The sequence below is a fragment of the Globicephala melas genome, chromosome 9 (genome assembly GCF_963455315.2).
Source record: "Globicephala melas chromosome 9, mGloMel1.2, whole genome shotgun sequence".
Taxonomy (NCBI): Eukaryota; Metazoa; Chordata; class Mammalia; order Artiodactyla; family Delphinidae; genus Globicephala; species Globicephala melas.
In genome coordinates, this window is record NC_083322.1 from 13,872,937 (window position 1) to 13,893,561 (window position 20,625).

The 20,625-nt window shown below is 46.5% G+C and overlaps 1 protein-coding gene across 2 annotated transcripts in view; it reads left to right on the forward strand.

Annotated features, from left to right (window-relative positions):
• The first annotated feature begins 1,931 nt into the window (after nucleotides 1–1,931).
• Nucleotides 1,932–20,625, forward strand: part of HIPK2 (homeodomain interacting protein kinase 2) — a 194,378-nt gene continuing 175,684 nt past the window's right edge. For both annotated transcript variants that reach the window (XM_030853979.2, XM_030853981.2), the window contains exon 1: nucleotides 1,932–2,071. In XM_030853979.2, the coding sequence (XP_030709839.1) occupies nucleotides 2,053–2,071 (19 nt within the window). In that variant the 5' untranslated portion in view covers nucleotides 1,932–2,052. The remainder of the gene's footprint in view (nucleotides 2,072–20,625) is intronic.

Sequence of the window (20,625 nt, forward strand, 5' to 3'; positions counted from 1 at the left end):
ACGGCTGAGTAATATTCCATTGTATATACGTACCGCATCTTCTTTATCCATTCCTCTGTCAATGGACATTTAGGTTGCTTCTGTGTCTTGGCTATCGTAAATAGCACTGCAATGAACACTGGGGTGCATATATCTTTTTGGACTATGGCTTTCTCCAGATATATGCCCAGGAGTGGGATTGCTGGATCATATGGTAGTTCTATTTTTAGTTTTTTTAAGGAATCTCCATACTGAACTCTAAGATTTAATACTGTGTTAACACTGGGCAATATACTTCATTTCCCTGGGCCTCATCTTTTCAATTCTAAAAGGGCATGGCTGGCCCACATGATCTCTGAGACCCCCTTTAGCAATGGTAATCTAGGATTCTGCAAATGTGAGTGACATTAGGCTAAGAGAAGCCGTGTAAAGTGTAGCACTGAATATAGGGGCAAGGAAGACAGCAGAGTCAAAGGCCATCCTGAGACAAAGGGGGAATGATGTGCTACTAACAAAACTAGGTAAGTGTGTGAAAGGGCTTGTCTTTGGGTTTTTTTTGGGGGGGGGTGGTGACAGGGTATGGAGGTTGTAAAGGATAAGAGGTAGTGGGAAAATAATGGGTTTGTTCATTATTTTATATTCCCCAAATACAGATTTCAAACTTTTGACCTATGACCCACAGCAGGAAATACAACTTGTATCCTGGTCCACCACAGTTGTTCAGTATATATAACTGAAACAAAAGGTTTATGAAATAAACAGGTACTCTTACTAAGGGCAATGGGTCTAATCTTTTCTATTCTAGTACACTTCATTTTTTAAAAAAGCTGCTTGCCATCCACTGAATATCTTTTATGATCAATCTATGTGTCACTGACTAAGAGGAGGCCCCAGTCTTCTTAAGTTGGGGGCGACGGCAGGGCATCCCATCACAGAATCCAAGAAGCAGCTGCAGCAGTGAACTGGCGAGGCTTCGGGCTGGGTAGGGTCTGGAGCGTGTTTAGTTGAAGCCCTGTTCGGAGAGAGCGTTGAGGCAGGTGGAGGGAACCACCCGTCCAGGTTATGGGGGTTGCGGGGGTGCCCTCAGGACACCGTAGGCGTGAGGACCGGGCGGAAACCTGATTCCCGCAGGAATCCAGCGACCACCCGGGGGCTGCATTTCTTAAGCGTGCTCGGAATGGCTTCTGCATCTCTGACCTCATTTGGATTTCAAAAGCTCCTCCGCTTACTCATCCTCCCCGCGAGGACGGCGTGCGCCCACTCCTCCATTCATTCATCGCACACAGATCTCAGGGAGCGCCAACCAGGTGCGAGAAGGGCAAGCCGCTGCCGGCCGGGGCTCCCCTTCTGGTCTGTTCCCCCTCCCGCCCAGCTCGCGCGCACACACAAAGTTCTGGCTGCTCCCCCTGCGGACCGGCTCCCCTTTGCCAATCAGAGCTGAAGCGTGTGCACACCGGACCGCGCCGAGCCTCCCTGGCCTCGCCGAGCCTCCCTGGCCTCGCCCGCTCCTGCCCTAGGCTCGGCCTTCCCCGCCTCGCATCCGTGCCATCGGCGCTCGATTGCGCGCGGAATCCGCTCTCCGGGCTCGCTCGCTCGCTCGCTCGCGCTCGGCCGCCGCTCCCGCCCCCGTCCCCCGCCCCTCCCCCGGCTCCTCCCGCCCCTCCTCCGCCTCCCGTGCAACTTTTGCCGAAGCCCCCACACACAGCCATGCTGAGCTGAGCCCCGGCCGGGGACTGGCCGCGCGCTGCCCGCCCCGGCTCCCGCCCCACCGCGGACCCGCTCGGGGGCCGCGGCCGCTCGGCCCTCGGCCTCGGCCGCTGCGCCCGTCCGCCCGGCTGCCCCGGAGCCCCGCGCAGGGCCCGGGCCGCGGCGGCGGCGGCGGCGGCGGCGGCGCCCGGCCCCCTCCCCCGGCGCCGGCCAAGTGAGGCGGTGATGCGGGCGCTGGCGGCCCCGGCTGCGCGGAGAGCGGAGACACAGGCTCAAGATGGCAGATTCCGACTGAGGCTGGGGGGGCCGAGCTCGCGCGCCGCGTTCCCTTCTCCGTTGCCATGAATCGCGGACACCCCGGCCCCGATGGCCCCCGTGTACGAAGGTAAGCGGCGCCGGCCCGCCGACCCCGCTCGCCCCGCGCCGCCTAGCCGCCGCGGCCCCCGCAGCTTTGTTCTGCCCGCCGCCCCTCGCCGGGCAGCCCCCGGGCCCGCAGCCCCCGGGCGCCCGGCCTCCGCGCCCCACCCCCGGGGCTCGAACCGGCTGCCCGCCCCCTCCACGCCGCCCCCACCCTCGCCCAGCGAACGGCCGGGATCCGGAATCGAACAGATCTTATTTCCAGGGTGGAGAAAGAGGCGGTGGGGGGGGCGGGTGTTGGTGGGTGCGAGGGTGGGCTCCTGGCCGAAGAAAAGAAATTAGGAGGGGGCGCCGGGGAAAAGACAGACCCATGACGGTGCTCTTTATTTATTTGGAATAAATAAAGGTGATACGGTGTAGCTTTCCTCCTCCCCCCTCCCCCAAAGAAAATTACCTTTAAGAGGATGTGCTTTCCACTCTCTGTCCTCGCAGCTCCCTTCCCATTTCCCTCCACTCCCACCCCACGCTCCTTTATTCTTCGCGAGCCTCTGATTTTGGGGGGCTGTCGGGTCGGAATGTACGGGGCTAGGTGATGAGAGGGGGTCGGGAGGAAAAGTCCATTTCAGACCCAGGCAGAACAATGCAGTAGGCTAAAATCTCCCCGCATTAGCGTGTGTAAGGGGAAAATGTAGTTTAGGTTTTCAAGTCGGGGAGGCAGCCAAGACGTCTGTTCGTCTCGATCGGTCTGGGTAAACCTGCGTCGTGCACCTTCACCTGGCGTCGGGTCCTTTTTCTGATCTGTCTTTAGGAAGAAAGAAAGGAACGGAAGGGCACGAGCGCTACGTTTTCCCCTGCACTCCCTCTCTCTTTCGTTTCTCTTCAGTCAGTTCTGTCAGCTTCCAGGCAGAAATCAAACTGAAATCAACTAAGTTTTTACACTTATGTGTGTTTTTTGTGTGCTTGTAGTAGGAGGAATTTTGAACCAAAGGGTGCCTGATTTTTTTCAGTCATTTTCATCGTGAAAATGTTTTCTTGTGCAATCACTGAAGTAGCAGCCTTTACATACTTTTAGCGTCAGTCCATCCGGCTTTCTTTCGGTTTTGTTCAGATATTCTGTGGATGAAATAGCAAATGAGAGGGGCAGGGGTTTGTGGGGGAACAGAGAGGAGGGGCGAGGAGATTTTAATCCTCTGTAAATCCGGAGAGCTGTCCTGGCGAGTGAGACAGGGAACGCATTAATAGTTTTATCTCTGTTATAAAGGCAGATTAAAAAAAAACTTATCTGAAAAGAAAATCTGTTATTAGTTCCAGAGCCCCAAATGAATTAGGTTTCTGGGTGGAATAAAGTTACCAGTCAGGTCCTGGATAACGAGGCTGTAAATAACCTATGGACTGTAAATATTTTTTTTTCAGACTCTCTTAGAAACAAAGGGGCCTGTTTAGAAGGCAACAGAGAGATGTTATTCCAGGGGCTTTCCTCTTTGATTCTGAAGAACACAAGGTCCATTTAACCATTCAGCAAAACAAAACGAAATTTCTGATCACTCCACCACGCAGAAAAGAGCGAGCCGGTGGCTCTGTGAACCCGCTAGGAGGACCCAGTCGGGCGTTCATTGTTTGTCTGTGTCTCTGGGAGGGGGCTACAGTCAATGCTTCCACTGTCTGTGGAGTGTTAAAATGAAACAATTTTCTCTTTATTAAGTACCTCTTTTGAGACTCCCTCTGCTGGACACTCCGGGTGAGCACTGGAGAAGGAACTTGGCATTGAATTGAGAACTATAGTAAAGGGCTGCTTTCCCTTTTCACAAGGGGCTGGGTGTGTGGGTTGGGATGTATTTAGTCAACTTTGTGGAAGGCCATCCTGGGAACTGTGCTGTTCTCCTCCCTTGCATTCTAAATCCATATGGAATGTAGGCCATACCCCTGAGGCCAAGACTTGGCACTCCTGTTTTTCCAACAGTGCTCTTCTAGTGCATGACACCAGATAAAGACCTCTGGGTGTGTAAGATGTTGTGGTGTAAGAATCATCACCGATCTCAAAGGTCTCAGGACCTCACTTTTTAAATTTGCAAGCCTGCTGTCTGTGTCCCAGGTGACCTGCCTGGTCCCCCCTGTCCACCCTGGGTTTCCCTCAGTCTTGTCTGTGTGCTCTCTTAATTATTCCTGTGCTTTGTGCCCTTTGATTCTGAGACAGTTTCTGCATACCTTTGTCATTCTTCTAGTCTTCTCACCCCTCCTCAAGCAGTCCCAGCTTCACTCTGCACAAGCTTAGGTCTGGGTCTTTTTCGAAAGAGACTGTTGGTCATGCTCTAAAACAGACAGGTGCCCTCTATAATCAGGCATTGTATTGCGGAACCCACATTTCCGTCCTGCTATGAGTGCCTCTAAGACTCCAGTGACCTCCTTTTTCCCTCCTTGGTGACGTCTGCTTGATTTAGCGAACCTGATTTTTACCGTATCCCCATCAGAGCACATGGACACCTTGTGTGTATCCTGAAGGAGCAGGGCTTTTCCTGTGGAATTCTCCAAGAAGAGTGATTTCTAATAGTTTTTAAGCTACTGAAAGATTGAACATGGGGTTCTCAGGAGAAGGATAATGACAGGTGAGGCATTTCAGCTGGAATTCAGGGGTGTACTCATTTGTTTAAATGGGGTGCAGTTGCCCCAAGCTGGAATTTGGTGTGAAGACCTGAGTGCATTAGTGGAGCATTCTGAGCTGCCAGGTTTTTAGAGAGAAATGCTCTGTTGGAAACAGGGTATGTTTGATAATACAAATTAATGGGTAGGAAAGTATAATCCGTCTTCTGTGACTTGCTTTTAAGGATAGGTTTATAAATAGCACATTAGTTTTCAGTGGCTTGTTACTGATCAAGTTAAACTTCTTTAAAAAGGTTTATTTTCTTTAGAAGGTTAAACATTCGCCTTGCTTAGCAAGGCTTTTTCCAATATGTAGTGCAAAGGCCAACCACAAAGGTCTATAGTGCCATAGGTTCTGAATTAGAGGACCCTAAATCCCACGTTAATTGTGTTCCACTGTCCCTGGGCTGTGCCATGTCCACTAGTGTTGGCTTACCAGTCAGAGTTCCCAAAACTGTAGCGCTGAAGTCTATCATCAGATGGGCCTGAAGACACCTACCAAGAAGTGGATTCTGAATCATCTTCCATTAAAAGAATTTGATGACACCTGTTCAAAAATATCTTTTCCTGTGTTTATGTTTTATATTTTTAAAATGAGGAAGTATAAATATTGTTTTCATTCTTACCACATTTGAGGAGTGAATCAAGGCTCATTAATTTTATCCCTGATCCTGGACAGTGTGGTACGATACTTGAATCAGAGAAACCTGGGGGTTTGAATCTAGCTATATGGCTTTGGGGCGTGTTACCTAACTTCTCTGAGCTTTGTTTTTTAAAGCCTGTTCGATTGTGCCAGGGCTCCATTAGAAGCGAGTACAGGTAAAGCGCTTGGCTGTAGTAGGCATTTTCTCAGTGCGTGTTAAATCCCTCTAGCTTTTGAGCTGCTTACAGGCATGATGACTCCAGGGAAAGAATAACCCACAAATAGTTTAGAAAACCAATAGTAGCAACATTCCAATTATTGATCTCCTGCTATTCCTTTTCCAGTTTGGGCACCAGCAACAATAAACCCCCTATGGCCACAGAAGAAAGAGCCTTTTTGGACCCCCTCTGTGACTTTTCTAGATTCTTTATTCCCGCTGAGCTTCTGCTGGTTTCAGGTAGAGGATTTCTCTTCTCTAGTGGCACATTCTATGCCACTTTAAAAATGAGGCAACAAGCCGTTAGAACAGAGTTTCAGGGGCTGCAGCTGTGCCTCTGGGAAAGTATCCCAAAGTATGAAAGATAATCTTTGCCCTTAATCAGGATCCATTCGTAACCCAGGCAGCAGCCCAGGAGAGGGAGCGCCCAGAGGTGGCTTCCCTACCAAGGGCTCCTCAGAGGGGAGGCACCCACCCCACCATGAGCCAGGCTCTGGATCAGTGCACCAAACATAATTTTCCTATAGAAGAAAATTTGGTGCTTTATGCAAGTTGCAGATGCTCATATTCTTCGTATTTTATTTTTATTTATTTATTATTATTATTTTATTTTATTTATTTATTGGCTGCGTTGGGTCTTCGTTGCTGCGCGCGGGCTTTCTCTAGTTGCGGTGAGTGGGGGCTACTCTTTGTTGCTGCGCGCGGGCTTCTCATTGCAGAGGCTTCTCTTGTTGCGGAGCGCGGGCTCTAGGTGCGCCGGCTTCAGTAGCTGTGGCACGCAGGCTCTAGAACTCAGGCTCAGTAGTTGTGGCGCACAGGTTCGGTAGTTGTGGCCCGCGGGTTCAGTAGTTGTGGCTCGTAGGCTCTAGAGCGCAGGCTCAGTAGTTGTGGCGCACAGGCTTAGTTGCTCTGCGGCATGTGGGATCTTCCCGGACCAGGGCTCGAACCCGTGTCCCCTGCATTGGCAGGCAGATTCTTAACCACTGCGCCACCAGGGAGGTCCCTGTGTTTTATTTTTTATGTTTCTTTATTTCTCTCTTCCTTCCTCCCGTAGAGACCAATCTTAAAGGAACCGCCTTTGAGGTGTATATGGAACAAAGTAGTGACGATCAGGAGGGTATGATACATGAACATTTTTTATTGTTCTCTGAACATGTCATTTGCCGATGCTTTCTGGTGGTCTTACGATGACAATCCAAGCTCTCCGGGTTGCTATCAAAGGCGAGGTTCAGAATAATGCCAGCAGATGTCATATAACCTCTGATGGAGTGTGAACTTGAAAGGCCCAAACTCATAATAGTTCCATTTTGTATGGCAGTACCCTATTGGGGGTGGGGGAGGGATTGGAGGTAGAGAAAGAAAATGGAAAACCTGGAATATAGAAAGGTCTTTTTTTTCCTCTAAAAGAAACCAAGGTGCCTGAAGTTAATGGCAGTAATTGCGACTTAGACCCCACTTAATTTGTGGCATACGCTCTACCCACATTGACTCGCTTGTCCTCCTAACAGCCACAAAATAGGCACCGTCACACCCACTTTACAGGCAGGGCATGTCTTTAAAACATCCATTTCACAAACGTTTATGCAGGGTCCCTGTCCTCGAGTTCAGAGTGCATGGCAAGTGAAAGTCAAAACTAAACATGAGCTCACCGGACCGTGGTCTGACTCAAGATGGAATGCCTTTAATGTGTGTGTGTGCGTGCACGCTCTTAATTCTTACGTGCTCATGTTTCTTGAGTTATAAAGGGAAGACCCCACTTCTCTATTTTCCCTTGAAATATTTTCTTTATTTGGAATCAAAAAAGTATTTCTGAATGTAGAAAATAGCTATTACAAATTTCCTTAGAAATATCCCTGGAAATTACCATCTCTCGTTTGCAGAAGAGTCCATCTTCCTCTTTCATTACTTACACCTTATATCTTTGTAAACACATTACACTTCTGATTTGCACATGCTGCTCAGAGACTTTCTGGTTTTGGCATTTGGCGTTACCGGCTCTGTTGCCAGTGGACCCATTCATCTTACGTGGCTGTCGGAGAATTAATTCCTGGCTTTGCTGCCTGGCTGAGATCTTTAATTCCAGGTAGTTTTGTGGTACTTATTGGTGGGGATATAGATCGGGTGGTCACTCAGCAGATCCCTCAGGGAAGGAAGTTGTAGAAAAAGAAAACCTAGCTCCACCTGTTGGGAGCGTGGAGCCCAGAGCAGGAAAGGACCGTGGGAGAATTTAGTCTGAGAAACAGAATGCAGCTGACATAAGTCATTAAAAAAAAAAAGTTGAACTACTCTCAAAAGAAGAGGAGAGAGTGCACAGAAGAATCTTGACGATTTGGTGTAATATTCGGTGTAATTCGTCCAGGTTTAGAAAGGACAGTTAGTCAAATTCTTTAGAGGTTCTGAGTCAGCGAAAGCCATACCTGTTTTTCCAGGTTCTCTACTGAGTAAGTGAGGTGTTCATGAGAGTGGCTACAAGTCAGACTTGCAGCCCGTATTCCTCCATCTTTGGTCTAGAGCCAATGGAAAAGGCAAAAGATACGATGGGCAAAGCCATTCAACTTGTGATTTTCTGATGGGTAACTTTGCCATTAAAAAGTAAGCTAGTGAAATAGTTGCCAATAAAAAAAAAAGCAGCAGACCTTTTTTTTAACATCTTTATTGGGGTATAATTGCTTTACAATGAATGGTGTGTTAGTTTCTGCTTTGTAACAAAGTGAATCAGTTACACATATACATATGTCCCCATATCTCTTCCCTCTTTCGTCTCCCTCCCTCCCATCCTCCCTATCCTACCCTCTAGGTGGTCACAAAGCACCGAGCTCATCTCCCTGTGCTATGCTGCTGCTTCCCACTAGCTGTCTATTTTACATTTGGTAGTGTATATATGTCCATGCCACTGTCTCACTTTGTCCCAGCTTACCCTTCCCCCTCCCCGTATCCTCAAGTCCATTCTCTAGTTGGTCTGTGTCTTTATTCCCATCTTGCCCCCAGGTTCTTCATGACCATTTTTTTTTTAGATTCCATATATATGTGTTAGCATACGGTATTTGTTTTTCTCTTTCTGACTTACTTCACTCTGTATAACAGACTCTAGGTCCATCCAACTCACTACAAATAGTTCAACTTCGTTTCTTTTTATGGCTGAGTAATATTCCATTGTACATATGTGTCACATCTTCTTTATCCATTCATCTTTCAATGGACACTTAGGTTGCTTCCACGTCCTGGCTATTGTAAATAGAGCTGCAATGAACATTTTGGTACACGACTCTTTTTGAATTATGGTTTTCTCAGGGTATATGCCCAGTAGTGGGATTGCTGGATCATATGGTAGTTCTATTTTTAGTTTTTTAAGGAACCTCCATACTGTTCTCCATAGTGGCCGTATCAATTTACATTCCCACCAACAGTGCAAGAGGGTTCCCTTTTCTCCACACCCTCTCCAGCATTTGTTGTTTGTAGACTTTTTGATGATGGCCATTCTGACTGGTGTGAGGTGATACCTCATTGTAGTTTTGATTTGCATTTCTCTAATGATTAGTGATGTTGAGCATCCTTTCATGTGTCTGTTGGCAATCTGTATATCTTCTTTGGAGAAATGTCTGTTTAGGTCTTCTGCCCATTTTTGGGTTGGGTTGTTTGTTTTGATATTGAGCTGCATGAGCTGCTTGTAAATTTTGGAGATTAATCCTTTGTCAGTTGCTTCATTTGCAAATATTTTCTCCCATTCTGAGGGTTGTCTTTTCGTCTTGTTTATGGTTTCCTTAGCAAACCTGTAAAACTGCAAAATAGTTTTGTGGTTTTACAGCCACTTATTTCTAAACACGGCATTTAAGAGATTTGTAGTGTTTTTGAAAGTGGCCTGTTTTAGCAATTCTTGCCTAACTTATTTTGCTCTAGTAGGTTCTGATTAATTAAATGCCACCGTGTTTAAGTAGAATTAAGATTGATTGACTCTTGCATGTGCTAATGCTGTAGACTTTATAAAACCTTCATTGTCACAGAAAGAATGCAGTTTAATATATGAATGGACAAGAGCATTTCCCTCAGGTTGTACTGTCCATCCTCAGTGAAAGATCACTGTAGAAACTGCCATAACATTGGGTTATGACACTTTGGATTCACAGAGTTACAGATTGCATTCTGATGAAATAAGGTTTTTTTCCCCGTATGTTTTTACCATTTTCCTCTAGATCAGTATTACCCTTTTGATTCAACCTATAGAATGGTTATTCACAATATAAAATGATTTTCCAAGGGCTCATCATAAGAAAAGTGATCCATCGTGCCAGTTCTGTATAGAACTTCTAGTTTCACGACATTAAGGAAGCAAATTTTAATGATATGTGTGTCTGGAATCCTTTTAAAAGTCACATGGTAAGGCAGTTTGGAAAACTCTGGTTCATTGCTTGTTATGGAAGTTTGATCTTCTTTCCCCAATGAAGAATTTACAGAGCTCTGACAAAAAGCAGCGTGTAAGTTCTTAAAATTGTGCAGAGAGGCAGCAAGTTACACCCTCCTGAGTTCTGTGTCACTGCACCGACTCAACCAGAATCCAGGCTGATAGCAGGAGCTTCTGCAGGAAAGTGAATTTCAGGGGAACTCGTCATGGGGGCAGGGATCGGGGGCACACACCCCTGAGGCAGGTACATTTGAAGCTCCAGCACACTGTGATCACTGTTATTCATTAAGGATGACCTGCGCCATCAGGAAAAGATTAATCAATATTCATTATGTTCTGTTAACTGAGACTGGGAGTTTCTCTAATGTATTACAGAAATGTTTCCATAAGAAAATGGTTAAAATAAAGAAACTCTTTCATTTAATTATACCATGACTTACTCCCCAAAAAGGATTTAAGGCCTCTTAAAGGGTTAAGTTACTGGAAGAGGGAAAATTAATTTATATAGATCAATTCTGTGGATCGGCCTATTTCCAAAGATGTCGGATAAGTGAGGTTTTCCTATCCAGAGCGACAGCAGAAACAGTCAAAGCTCTTGTGCTGGTGTAACCAGGTGAACAAGCAGAGTGCATAATGGAATTCATTTGCAAGGTCATTTTTGCTTGGCTGGAGTGGTAAGCACAAAATAGACCAGCAGCCGAGAACGGTAAGCGTTTGGAATCAGTTGTTGAAAGGCTTAAAACGGGTTCTAATTCGAGAGACATTTTGTGGTGTGGAAAAGGGGACCAATATAATCAAAATGATACTTGAACAAGGTAATTTTTTTCCTGGCCTGGATGTAATAGAGGGGATGAGGCAGCAGAGGGTGAGCCACGTGGTGCGGGGGGGGGGCGGGGGGGAGGCGAGCTCCCCGTGATGATGGAGCTGGGCTGTTGCTGAGGTCACACAAGAGAGCGTGGCAGAGCACTTAGCCGCATGCCTAATCCGGGCATTCAGTAAATATTTGCTCCTTTCCAGTTTCCTCCTCACCCCTCATGGCCGTGATCTAGGACCAGGGAAGCTTGCTGGTGTTAGCAGCACCATGATACTTAGAGTCTGCCCACTATATCCACAGCTTGCACATCCATGGAGTCAACCAACCATAGATTGAACATATTTGGGGAAAAAATCCAGAAAGTTCCAAAAAGCAAAGCTTTTTGAATTTGCTGTGCACCCGTCAACTATCTACATAGCGTTCACATTGTATTAGGTATTACAAGTAATCTAGAGATGATTTACAGTAAACAAGCAGATACGTGTAGGTTATGCGCAAATACTGCACCGTCTTATGTAAAGGGCTTGAGCATACTAGGCACTTGGTATCCACAGCGGTCCTGGAACCAGCACTCCTCAGATACCAAAGGACGACCGATTCTGTTTTTCTAGAGACTCTCTTCTCTTGGTAGGCTCTCTTATTCTACCCTGGGATCACAGTATCTCAGGATCTTACTGGGTCAGTCTTCACACACTCGTATCAACCTTTGACACTGGAGGAAACTGAGGCCCAGAGCACTGAAGAGGCTGCCTCAACATTGCCTTGAGAGTCGCTCCGGCCGTGGGCGCAGAAACTCCAGGACAGTGACCACTGAGTGAGGCTTCACTGGGCTGCACTGCCGGCGGGAGCTCCATGGTGTGCTTCCCACGAGGCTGTCACAGCCGCGAACCTTCTCCCAGACCTGGGGGAGGTCCTGGGCCTGGTCCTCCTGGGTGCCCTGCCGCCCACGGTACCTCCCCGAGCCCATCCCTGGGGGGCTATTTCCCACTGTCCCGAGCAAAGCAAGGCCACATGCCGTCAGCTCTGGTTTTTAAAGAGTCTTCTGTTAGGAAGTTGTTCCTTATGTTACTCTGAGAATGTTCGCAGCTTGTCACCACAAACTACTTATTAACAACAGCAACAAAAAAATCACAGAAGAGAAATCGGTACAATTGTGATGAGTTTCACAGAACCTCAGAGCACTTTTCAGTCATTAAGTGGCTTTAAAAAAAAAAAAATGCTGGGACTTCCCTGGCGGTCCTGGGGTTAAGACTCCACGCTTTCACTGCAGAGGGACCAGGTTCGATCCCTGTTTGGAAAACTAAGATCCCACAAGCTGCGCTGCACGGCCAAAAATAAAAATTAATTAAAAAAAAAGCTAATTTCCCAAGGTAGAGCTTCGAGTCATTCTTTCTCTTTGATGTGACCAAAACTTGAACCCCATCCCTGTTGTCAGGCATGCCATTCTGACCCCACAGAGGATCCTGTTGGGGTCCCTTCTGTCTTGCGCCTCCCACCTCCCTTGGAAGCTCTTCCATCCCAGTGAGTAACCCTTCATAGTATTTGAACACACAGACTTTCACACGAAGGGATGGCTTGACTTGACATTGCTGAATCCCAGGGTGACGGTGCAGGGCAGCCTGCAGCCCACTGGTTCCTGGTTTGTGTGTCCAACCTACGACCACCTCCACCTCCCCGCGGACCTAGGGGTGCCTCCTGGCCACCTGCTCGGCCCCTGTGTGCACCCCACAGGCCCTGCCTGGGGAAGGCCTACAAGTGGGTGCGAGGCCTCTTGGACGGGGATTACCAGGGTCCCAGGGATCCGGAACATGGTCCAGAAAAGGACAGGGGCCCAGCTGGTGACCCTGGGGACACCTCTCCCCTTGGGGAGGGGTGTGGCTGGGGTCTGGAAAGTATGGGGTTCAGGGCTGGAGACCCTGTTGCCCTGTTCTCAGGGCAGTGCTGGTAAGGGGACTTCTTGCTCTACAAACTTGGGCAACAAAGGCAACTCAAAATGTTTCCTGTTGATACAAGTCATGGCTGGTGATTGCTTCACTGGGTGCTCTGCTCCTTTCTTTCCCTCCTCGGCCTTGATGTTGCGCTCACAGTTGCTCCATAAAGCGTGGTTGATGAAAGTGCCCATTTCCCGTTGCTGCCTAAGGAAAGCTCGGGAACCAGTATGTTGTTCCCACAGTGAAACTTGACAGAGAGCCTAGTCAGTCCAGCAGCACTTCCGTTTTGTCTGTTTCAGCCATTGACATTCACTGCCTCTCCTACTTCTGTCCTCCCTTGACATCATCTCACCTCTCTGCTTCCACCTACTTATTATTCCCCACTCACCTACCCACAGCGAGCCAGGCTTCTTACCTGCCTGCTGATCGTTTGACTTTGTGTATCTTGGCTGTGTCTCTGCCTTGTTATAGGTGTAGGTGTCAGGGTCCAAGTGCAGGTACGCTGGGGCTCACTTTTTGGAGTATTTGTGTAGGGAGCTGTTTTGGAGAAGTGCTTCTCCAGCTTTGGAAACCGTCAGTCACCAGGAGGGCTTGTTAAAACAAATCGCTGGGCACCACGCTCAGAGTTTCTGTTTCAGTAGGTCTGGGGTGGGGCTTGAGAATTTGCATTTCTAATCGAGAGCCCCTATTTTAGAGGAATGCATTCAGAATGAGAAATCAGTGCATATTTAAAATCAGATGGTAGATGCTTTGATGAAAACTTTCCCTGGGCATGTGGGAGTCGCAGACCTGGCCAGGGTATTATTTGCTGTACTGCTCTTGGCGGCTGAGACGGCCTCCAGCCTCCAGCCTTTCTGCCTCAGCTCCGGGAGAGACGAGGCCCCATCTCCTCCAGGGCCCGTCCATGCAGGGGCTACTTTCTCTTGTTCTCTCTCCAGAGCCGGCCAGTCTGTAGTTCATCCAGTTTGGCACTGGGGCCTCAGAGTAGAATGGGCAGATATCATTCTCACAGTAATAATATATTATTATTAATCAACATAAAGAGCTCTGTGATTGTCTCCATTTACGGAAGAGGAAATCGAGGCTTAGAGATATTAAAGAACCTGTCCAAAGTCTCATAAGCTAGGCCTTGAGCCCTCCTGATGCCAGAGCATGCTCTTGTCTTGACCGGCCTGCCGGCCCTCCAGCTCCGCACGGGGCAGTTGGAGTGGTCGGTGCAACATGCGGCACGGAGAGCCACGATTAACTCGAGTAGGAAGGATCCGGGATCCTTCGCGGAGCAGGGCAGCCACGGCGGGGGTTGGTGGTGCTGGAGCGTTGATGTTGCAGACACACATCCTCCCACCCCACGCTCACCCCCGCTCTGCTGTCCCATCCGCCTCCTCTCCATCCATTAGGGACAAACGAGATGGTGAGTGTAAAGCGCTTAGTCCGGGAGCTGGCATGTAGGAGGGTATATAGTAAGGGGCAGCCACGCCATGAACCCATTTGAGCAGCTAAACCAGAAATCTGAGAATAATCTTCCTGAGACCTCGAAGAAAAAAAGTTATGAAAAGGTGGTAACAGCTAATACTTATCAAGCCCTTGGTATTGCCAGTTCTGTTCTAAGGTTTCAGTTATATTAATTCATTGAATCCTGTAGTAATGCTGCAGGGTAGGTTCTGCCCAGCAGTGTTAACACTGCGGAGGCACTGGAAGGTTCCGCCGCTCACAGGCAGCTGAGCTGAGGTTGCCCCCCGGCAGCCTGGATCCAGAGCTCCCACCCAGGCTCTAGCTGCAAAGGGGAAAGTCTTCCCAACCCCTTCCTTGATAAGAGAGTGAAATTGGTAAATACGCTGGTTCTGCTCCCAATGTAAAATGTTCTTTGTTTCAATCAGAATCTGAATAAATGTTTTAAAATTTGAGAAACTGATTTCTGTTGGTATTCTTGAAAGATAAGGTGGCCGGCGTAGAACAGTCAGGTCTGAAAGATAAGAGCAGCGGAAGGGCCAGTTCTGCCATGTGTTAAAGCAAACCATAAAGGTTCAGATTTGGCACGGAACTTGACAGACCCATCGGTGGGCAGAGTAGGTGTGCCAGTGTTAAGATCCTGTTGTCTGTGAGCATTTAATAGATGATGAAGAAGGCTCCACGAAGCGGTGGGGCAAGAAAACCTGATTTAACAAATGGGAATGGGACCACGTGATAGCAATTTGAAAAATCGCAACGGGTATTATTACCTCATAACATTATACCAAGATAAATTCTATGTGATTAAAATGTTAAATTCAACAAAAGTCTGCCGAGCACATTAAGTATGCCAGGGACTGTTCTAGGTGCCAGAGGTGCAGCAGTGAACAAAACAGATGTACACCCCTCCCCGGAAGCAGCCTGCATTTTAATGGATAAAGGTAAATTTATCAATGGATTTAAAAAATCCGTTTTTTAAGAAAGCTTGAAGGAAACAGAAGTGGATATTTATTAAACCTCTGGAGGGGTTGAAATTTCTAAGCTTAGAATCTGTTGAAGAAATCGCAGAGGAGAATACCGGTGGTTTTATTAGTGTAGCATTCCCCAAATGTAAGGTTGTTTCTGGTTTTTCTATCATGAATCATTTCTCAGTGTCGTTCAGTGTAACATTAAGGGGTGTCTGAATTTTAGGATCGGTTCTTCAAAAAAGCATTGCTAGGTCAAGGGGTATGAACATTTATCCGGTTCTAGTTATAGACCACTGGATTAGTTTCCTCCCCTAAGTGTTTTTATATTAAACAAATCAAACCACCTAGATAAAGACTGAAATTCACCTGCCTGTTGATTCAGGAAGGCACAGAGTCCCTCCTGCCCGGGGCTCGGGTGGGGGCACACACCATTGCCAAGGGCTTTCAAACACCATCGTCTCTGTATGTCAGTGACTCCCAAAGCTGTGCCTTTACCTAGACTTCTTTTCTGAGCTCCGAAGTCATAAAGCCAACAATCTACACGACACCTCTATTTGGATGTCTCACAAGCATCTCAAACTTAACTTGTACGAAGAAAAAAATCTTGGTCAACCACCTGAAATATGTGCTTCTCCCAGAAATCTTTATTTCCATAAATGGCATCTCCTTCCACCCAGTCGTTCACATCAGAAACCTGAGTGTCATCCTCGACTTCGTTTCACTTCATATTTAATCCATCACTGAATTTTATTGATTTTTGCTTCCCAAATATAGCCATTCTTGTTGTTCGCTATTAGTTATGTTCTATAAAGTCACCGCAGAGGCTGGATTAGGGATGATGGACCACCACTCCTAGGATTAGTTTCCTGCCAGCCTCTGCTCATATTTTCACCAACGGATCAGTACATAACCTTGTTTCATGTGTGTTTTTGTTTAAAGACACCTTATTTAATATATATCGTTGATTGATGAGCATTGAATCACAGCCCACAGCACTGTAACTCATGCCCGAATGAAGCTTACCTAACATGCATTTTTCTATGAGACACATCACAGCTTCCTTGCACTTAGGAACACTAGACAGTCCTGCATCACTGTGCTTGGGGGTCATTTAAAAATCCCCAGCAAAAAGTACCCAAAAATGTGAAAAACGTGGTACGAAATAGACCACGGAAAGTAAGCTTGCTTATAGTATAAGAGCTGAAGCAAGAAGGCAGAGCCTGACCTCTTTTGACCTCAACTGGGAACACAGGCATCAGGCTTCATGCAGCCCAGGTTGTTCCTGGCAGTGTGCGCGTGCCCAGGGATGACTGTGAAAGCACCTGCTGAGGACTGGTTTTGAAGTTACAAATAAATTTTAGCAAGGTGGTGAATTCGCAGATACGGAATCCACAAATAAATACGATCTGCTTCGTATGGTGAACCTGTTTCTCTCTCCACTGCCATCCGCTAGTCCATCGGTCAGCAGGCATTCTGTACAGGGCCACACAGTAGATATTTTAGGCTTTGCAGGCCAAATGGTCTCTGTCACAGCCACTCAGTTCTGCTGTGGTAGTGAAGGCAGCTGTAGACCAGACGTAAATGAGTAGGTGGGGCTGTGTTCCAGTAAAGCTTTACTTACACAAACAGGCTTTGGGCTGAATTCGGCCTTCAGGCTGTAGTTTGGACCCTTGCAGCCTAGTCTAACCCACCTCTGTATCTCGTCTGCACTACCTGCCTGACCTGTCCCCACCCCGCCCCCCATCCATTCTTGAGCCTCCAGCCGATTTCCATGTGGATTTTAAGTGTAACAGATCTGATCACTCTCCTACTTCAGATGGCCAACCGCCTTCCATCACACTTCTAGTAAAATCCCAAATCCTGAGTAACACAGCGACAGCACGGCCCCTGCTGATTTCTGCAATCTCACTTTAGGTCAGTCTTCCCCTTTGTCCCCTTCGTGACTGTCCCTTGCTGCTTCCTGCTTCAGCACCTTTGCACACAGTCTCCCTGCTTGGAATGCTTGTCTGCCCTCTGCCTGGCCAGCACCTGCTCACTCTGCAGTCACAACTGAAATGTCACTTCCTCCTGTAAATTAGATGCCCCTGTTCTGGTCGCAGGGCACGCCGCTCTTTTCCCTCATGACACTTAGAGTGTTCGGGTGCCTGTGTGTTCGCGTGTCTTTGTTTTCCACCTGCCTGCCCCATTGGACTGCAGGCTCCGGGAAGATGGGCCGAGTCTGTCATTTCTGTCTTCTCTGCTCGTGTCACCTTCACATGCATTGTAGACACTTTCCAAGACTTGTTAACTCAGCACATGATTGTACAGCACAGTTTTGTTCGTACAGATCTTTGTATGATGCTGCAATATAGAAACCTGCAGAAATCACCCTTTCAGAGCCTCTAGTATATCTTCTCAGTTTGAGAGTGATGATTAAAGAGAAAAGAAATCCTGATAAGTGAGTTTGTAAATGGGTGTGAATGTGTCTTTATTGTCAGAGGGTGATTCTGCCATCAGGTACACCTAGTCCAGGGCTTTCTCCCTGGGACTTGAGTGCTGTGTTCAGTCCTGCTGGTCTCCCTTTTCTCCTAAAGATTTTTTTGAACTTTGCTGGTAACGTTTTTTCACACAGGGAAGTGGAGGTGAAGCGTGCTTGAGGAGCCATTTAGGTACCCCTTTTAAAAACTGACTTTCGTTTCTTATCTCAAACCATCACCTCATCCCTCTGAGACCTTAACTGGTATTAGTTTTTTCCTACAGCATTGCCATCATCTGGGGAAGAAAATCTTTGATTTGTCAGAGAATCATCCAAGTAACAAAGCTCCAAATTGAAGAACATCCCAAGAATCCTGCGTGCTCTCGGTGGACAGACCACTTAGCATATTTTAGGAAGGTCATGCATCATTTCTTAGATGGTCTTTTGTAGATTAGCAGTGATGAAAAAGCCTTATTTAACTACTTTTATTTTTTCAAGAGATGTATTATAGAAACACCACTTGTGCATTACAAAAATTAGAAGATAAAGGCAAGCAAAACATACACACACCCTTTCTCTTTCCTTTCTCCAGAGATTACCACTGTTATCCTTGTAGGTCTTTTTCTGTGCATGTATATGTACGCATACTTTTTTCTTTAACCCCAAAATGATGTAGTACTGTTTTGTAATCTGCTTTTTTCAGTGAACAATTTACAGCCTTTATTTCAGTCAACTTTATTTCCTTTAGTTCCTTGTCCATATTCAGATTTCCATTATTGGCCTTCAAATGTCCTTTGAAGCCAGTTTGTCGAAATCAATATCTAATCAAGGACCACACACTGCATCTGGTTGTAACTTTCTTTTCATCTCCCAACCTGGCAGTCTCTCTCTAAAGAAATAGGCCAGTTGCCCATAGAAGCTGTCACCTTCTAGATGTGTGGGGCTGCTTCCTTAGGGTGGTGCCGAGCTCGATTTCTTCATCTCCTTTATTTCCTGTGTCTTAGGGGCTCAGTGAATTCAGGTTCATCATTTTGGGCTAGAATACCCCAGAGTTGATTCTGGGCGCTTGCTTCACCTTCCAGGGACCAACTATTAGTGAAGCTCAGGTTGACCCCTGGATGAGGGTTATGGCAGCCCGAACCCTTCCCTGTCCAGTTCCATTTTCCCCCTTGAGACTAAAAGGTGATCTGTGAGGTATAACTTTGGCATACAGACCATGTACTGAATGGTTTTAGCACCAAATGATAATTCTTGCCTGGACTCATACATTTCATTAGGTTTTGTAAAATGATGTTTTCCTAATTCTTATATAAAGTAGAGCTTTTCCTCTTCAACTGGGGCCAACTGGTTCCCCCGAAATAATAGTTCTTACTGGAAAAGCAGGATCTTTGCTAATACTCACCCTTTAATGATTAATTTTCAAATTAAGGAGTTGCATAGTAGCCATTTCAAATAGTGAGAAATGAGTTTTTTCTGCCTTTTCTTTTTTATCATTAAGTAGTTATGGATTTTTATTGATTTGGTATGTTTTGATCGTTAATCTTTTTGTTACAACTTTAGGCAGTGAGACCCCCGCACCTAGCTCCTGTGACCTCTTGACAGGACCTCACAATTGTGAAAAGCTTTCTTGCTAAATGGTGCAAAGGCCCCAGGCTCATCTTGGACTTTGTACTGGTATTGGACAATGGTGTTAGAGACCACGATCTGGGCATTAGGGGTGGTTATTACTACAGAGGTGACTTTTTTCTAGAGAGTTTCAGTGGACAGAGCTAGAAAGTACATGTTGTTAAAAACTAAGAGTTCAGACACATGTTTAGTTTAGTTTTAATTACCTTGTGCATTCGCTTACTTTCCTCAATTTTATCATCGTAACTCCTTTCTTTTCTATAAAAAAATCTTTATTTCTTCTATAACCTATAAATATAAGAATAAAGTTTCAAAACACCAACATTTATATTATTACAGATGCTGAAACTACAGAAGAAACTTTAACACATCTTTGTAATTATGTCTTCTCTTTAGCATGCATCCAACTAAGGATGTACGGTTGACCCTTGAACAGTGCAGGGGTTAGGGGGACCAGCCTACACCCCCTGCACAGTCACAAATTCACATACAGCTTTTGACTTCCCAGAGCTTAACTACTAATAGCCTGCTGTTGACTGGAAGCCTTACCAACAATATAAACAGTTGATTAACACACATTTTGTGTGTTACATGCATATCTGCATGTATTTTATGCATTTATGACGTACCTTTTTCTTGATTTTTTTTTGTGTGTGTGTGGGTATTTCTAGGGCTACACAGTTCATCTGCAGGTTTTTTCAAATTATTGCAAATCTCTAAAAAAAAAAAAAAAATTCCAGTATGTTCACTGAAAAAAATCAGTGTATAAGTGGACCCACGTAGGTCAAACCTGTGTTGTTCAAGGGTCAACTGTATAATTAAAAGCTGCATTCTAAAATCTCTAAAAATAAATTCTTCTTCAGGGTGACTGTGTCACCAGTTTGACATATGGTTAGGTTCATATCTTTCAGCTTCTTTTCAGTTTAAGAAATTTTTTAATTTAGCTTTTTTTGAGAGAGGTGATGCGTTTATATGACCGCAACGTCAAAACTACACCAATGTTAAACATAGATGACAGGTATATGGGAATTTGTTAAGTTATTCTTTCTACATTTCTTTTTTGTTTGAAAGTTAAAATAATTAACCTTAAACCATATAGGGACTTACCTGGTGGCGCAGTGGTTAAGAATCTGCCTGCCAATGCAGGGACCAGGGGTTTGAGCCCTGGTCCAGGAAGATCCCACATGCCATGGAGCAACTAAGCTCATGCGCCACAACTACTGAACCTGCGCTCTAGAGTCCACGAGCCACAACTAGTGAGCCCGCATGCCACAACTACTGAAGCCCGCGCGCCTAGAGCCCGTGCTCTGCAACAAGAGAAGCCACCACAATGAGAAGCCTGCGCACCGCAATGAAGAGTAGTCCCCGCTCACCGCAACTAGAGAAAGCCCGTGGCCGCAGCTAGAGAAAGTCCGTGGCCACAACTAGAGAAAGCCCACGTGC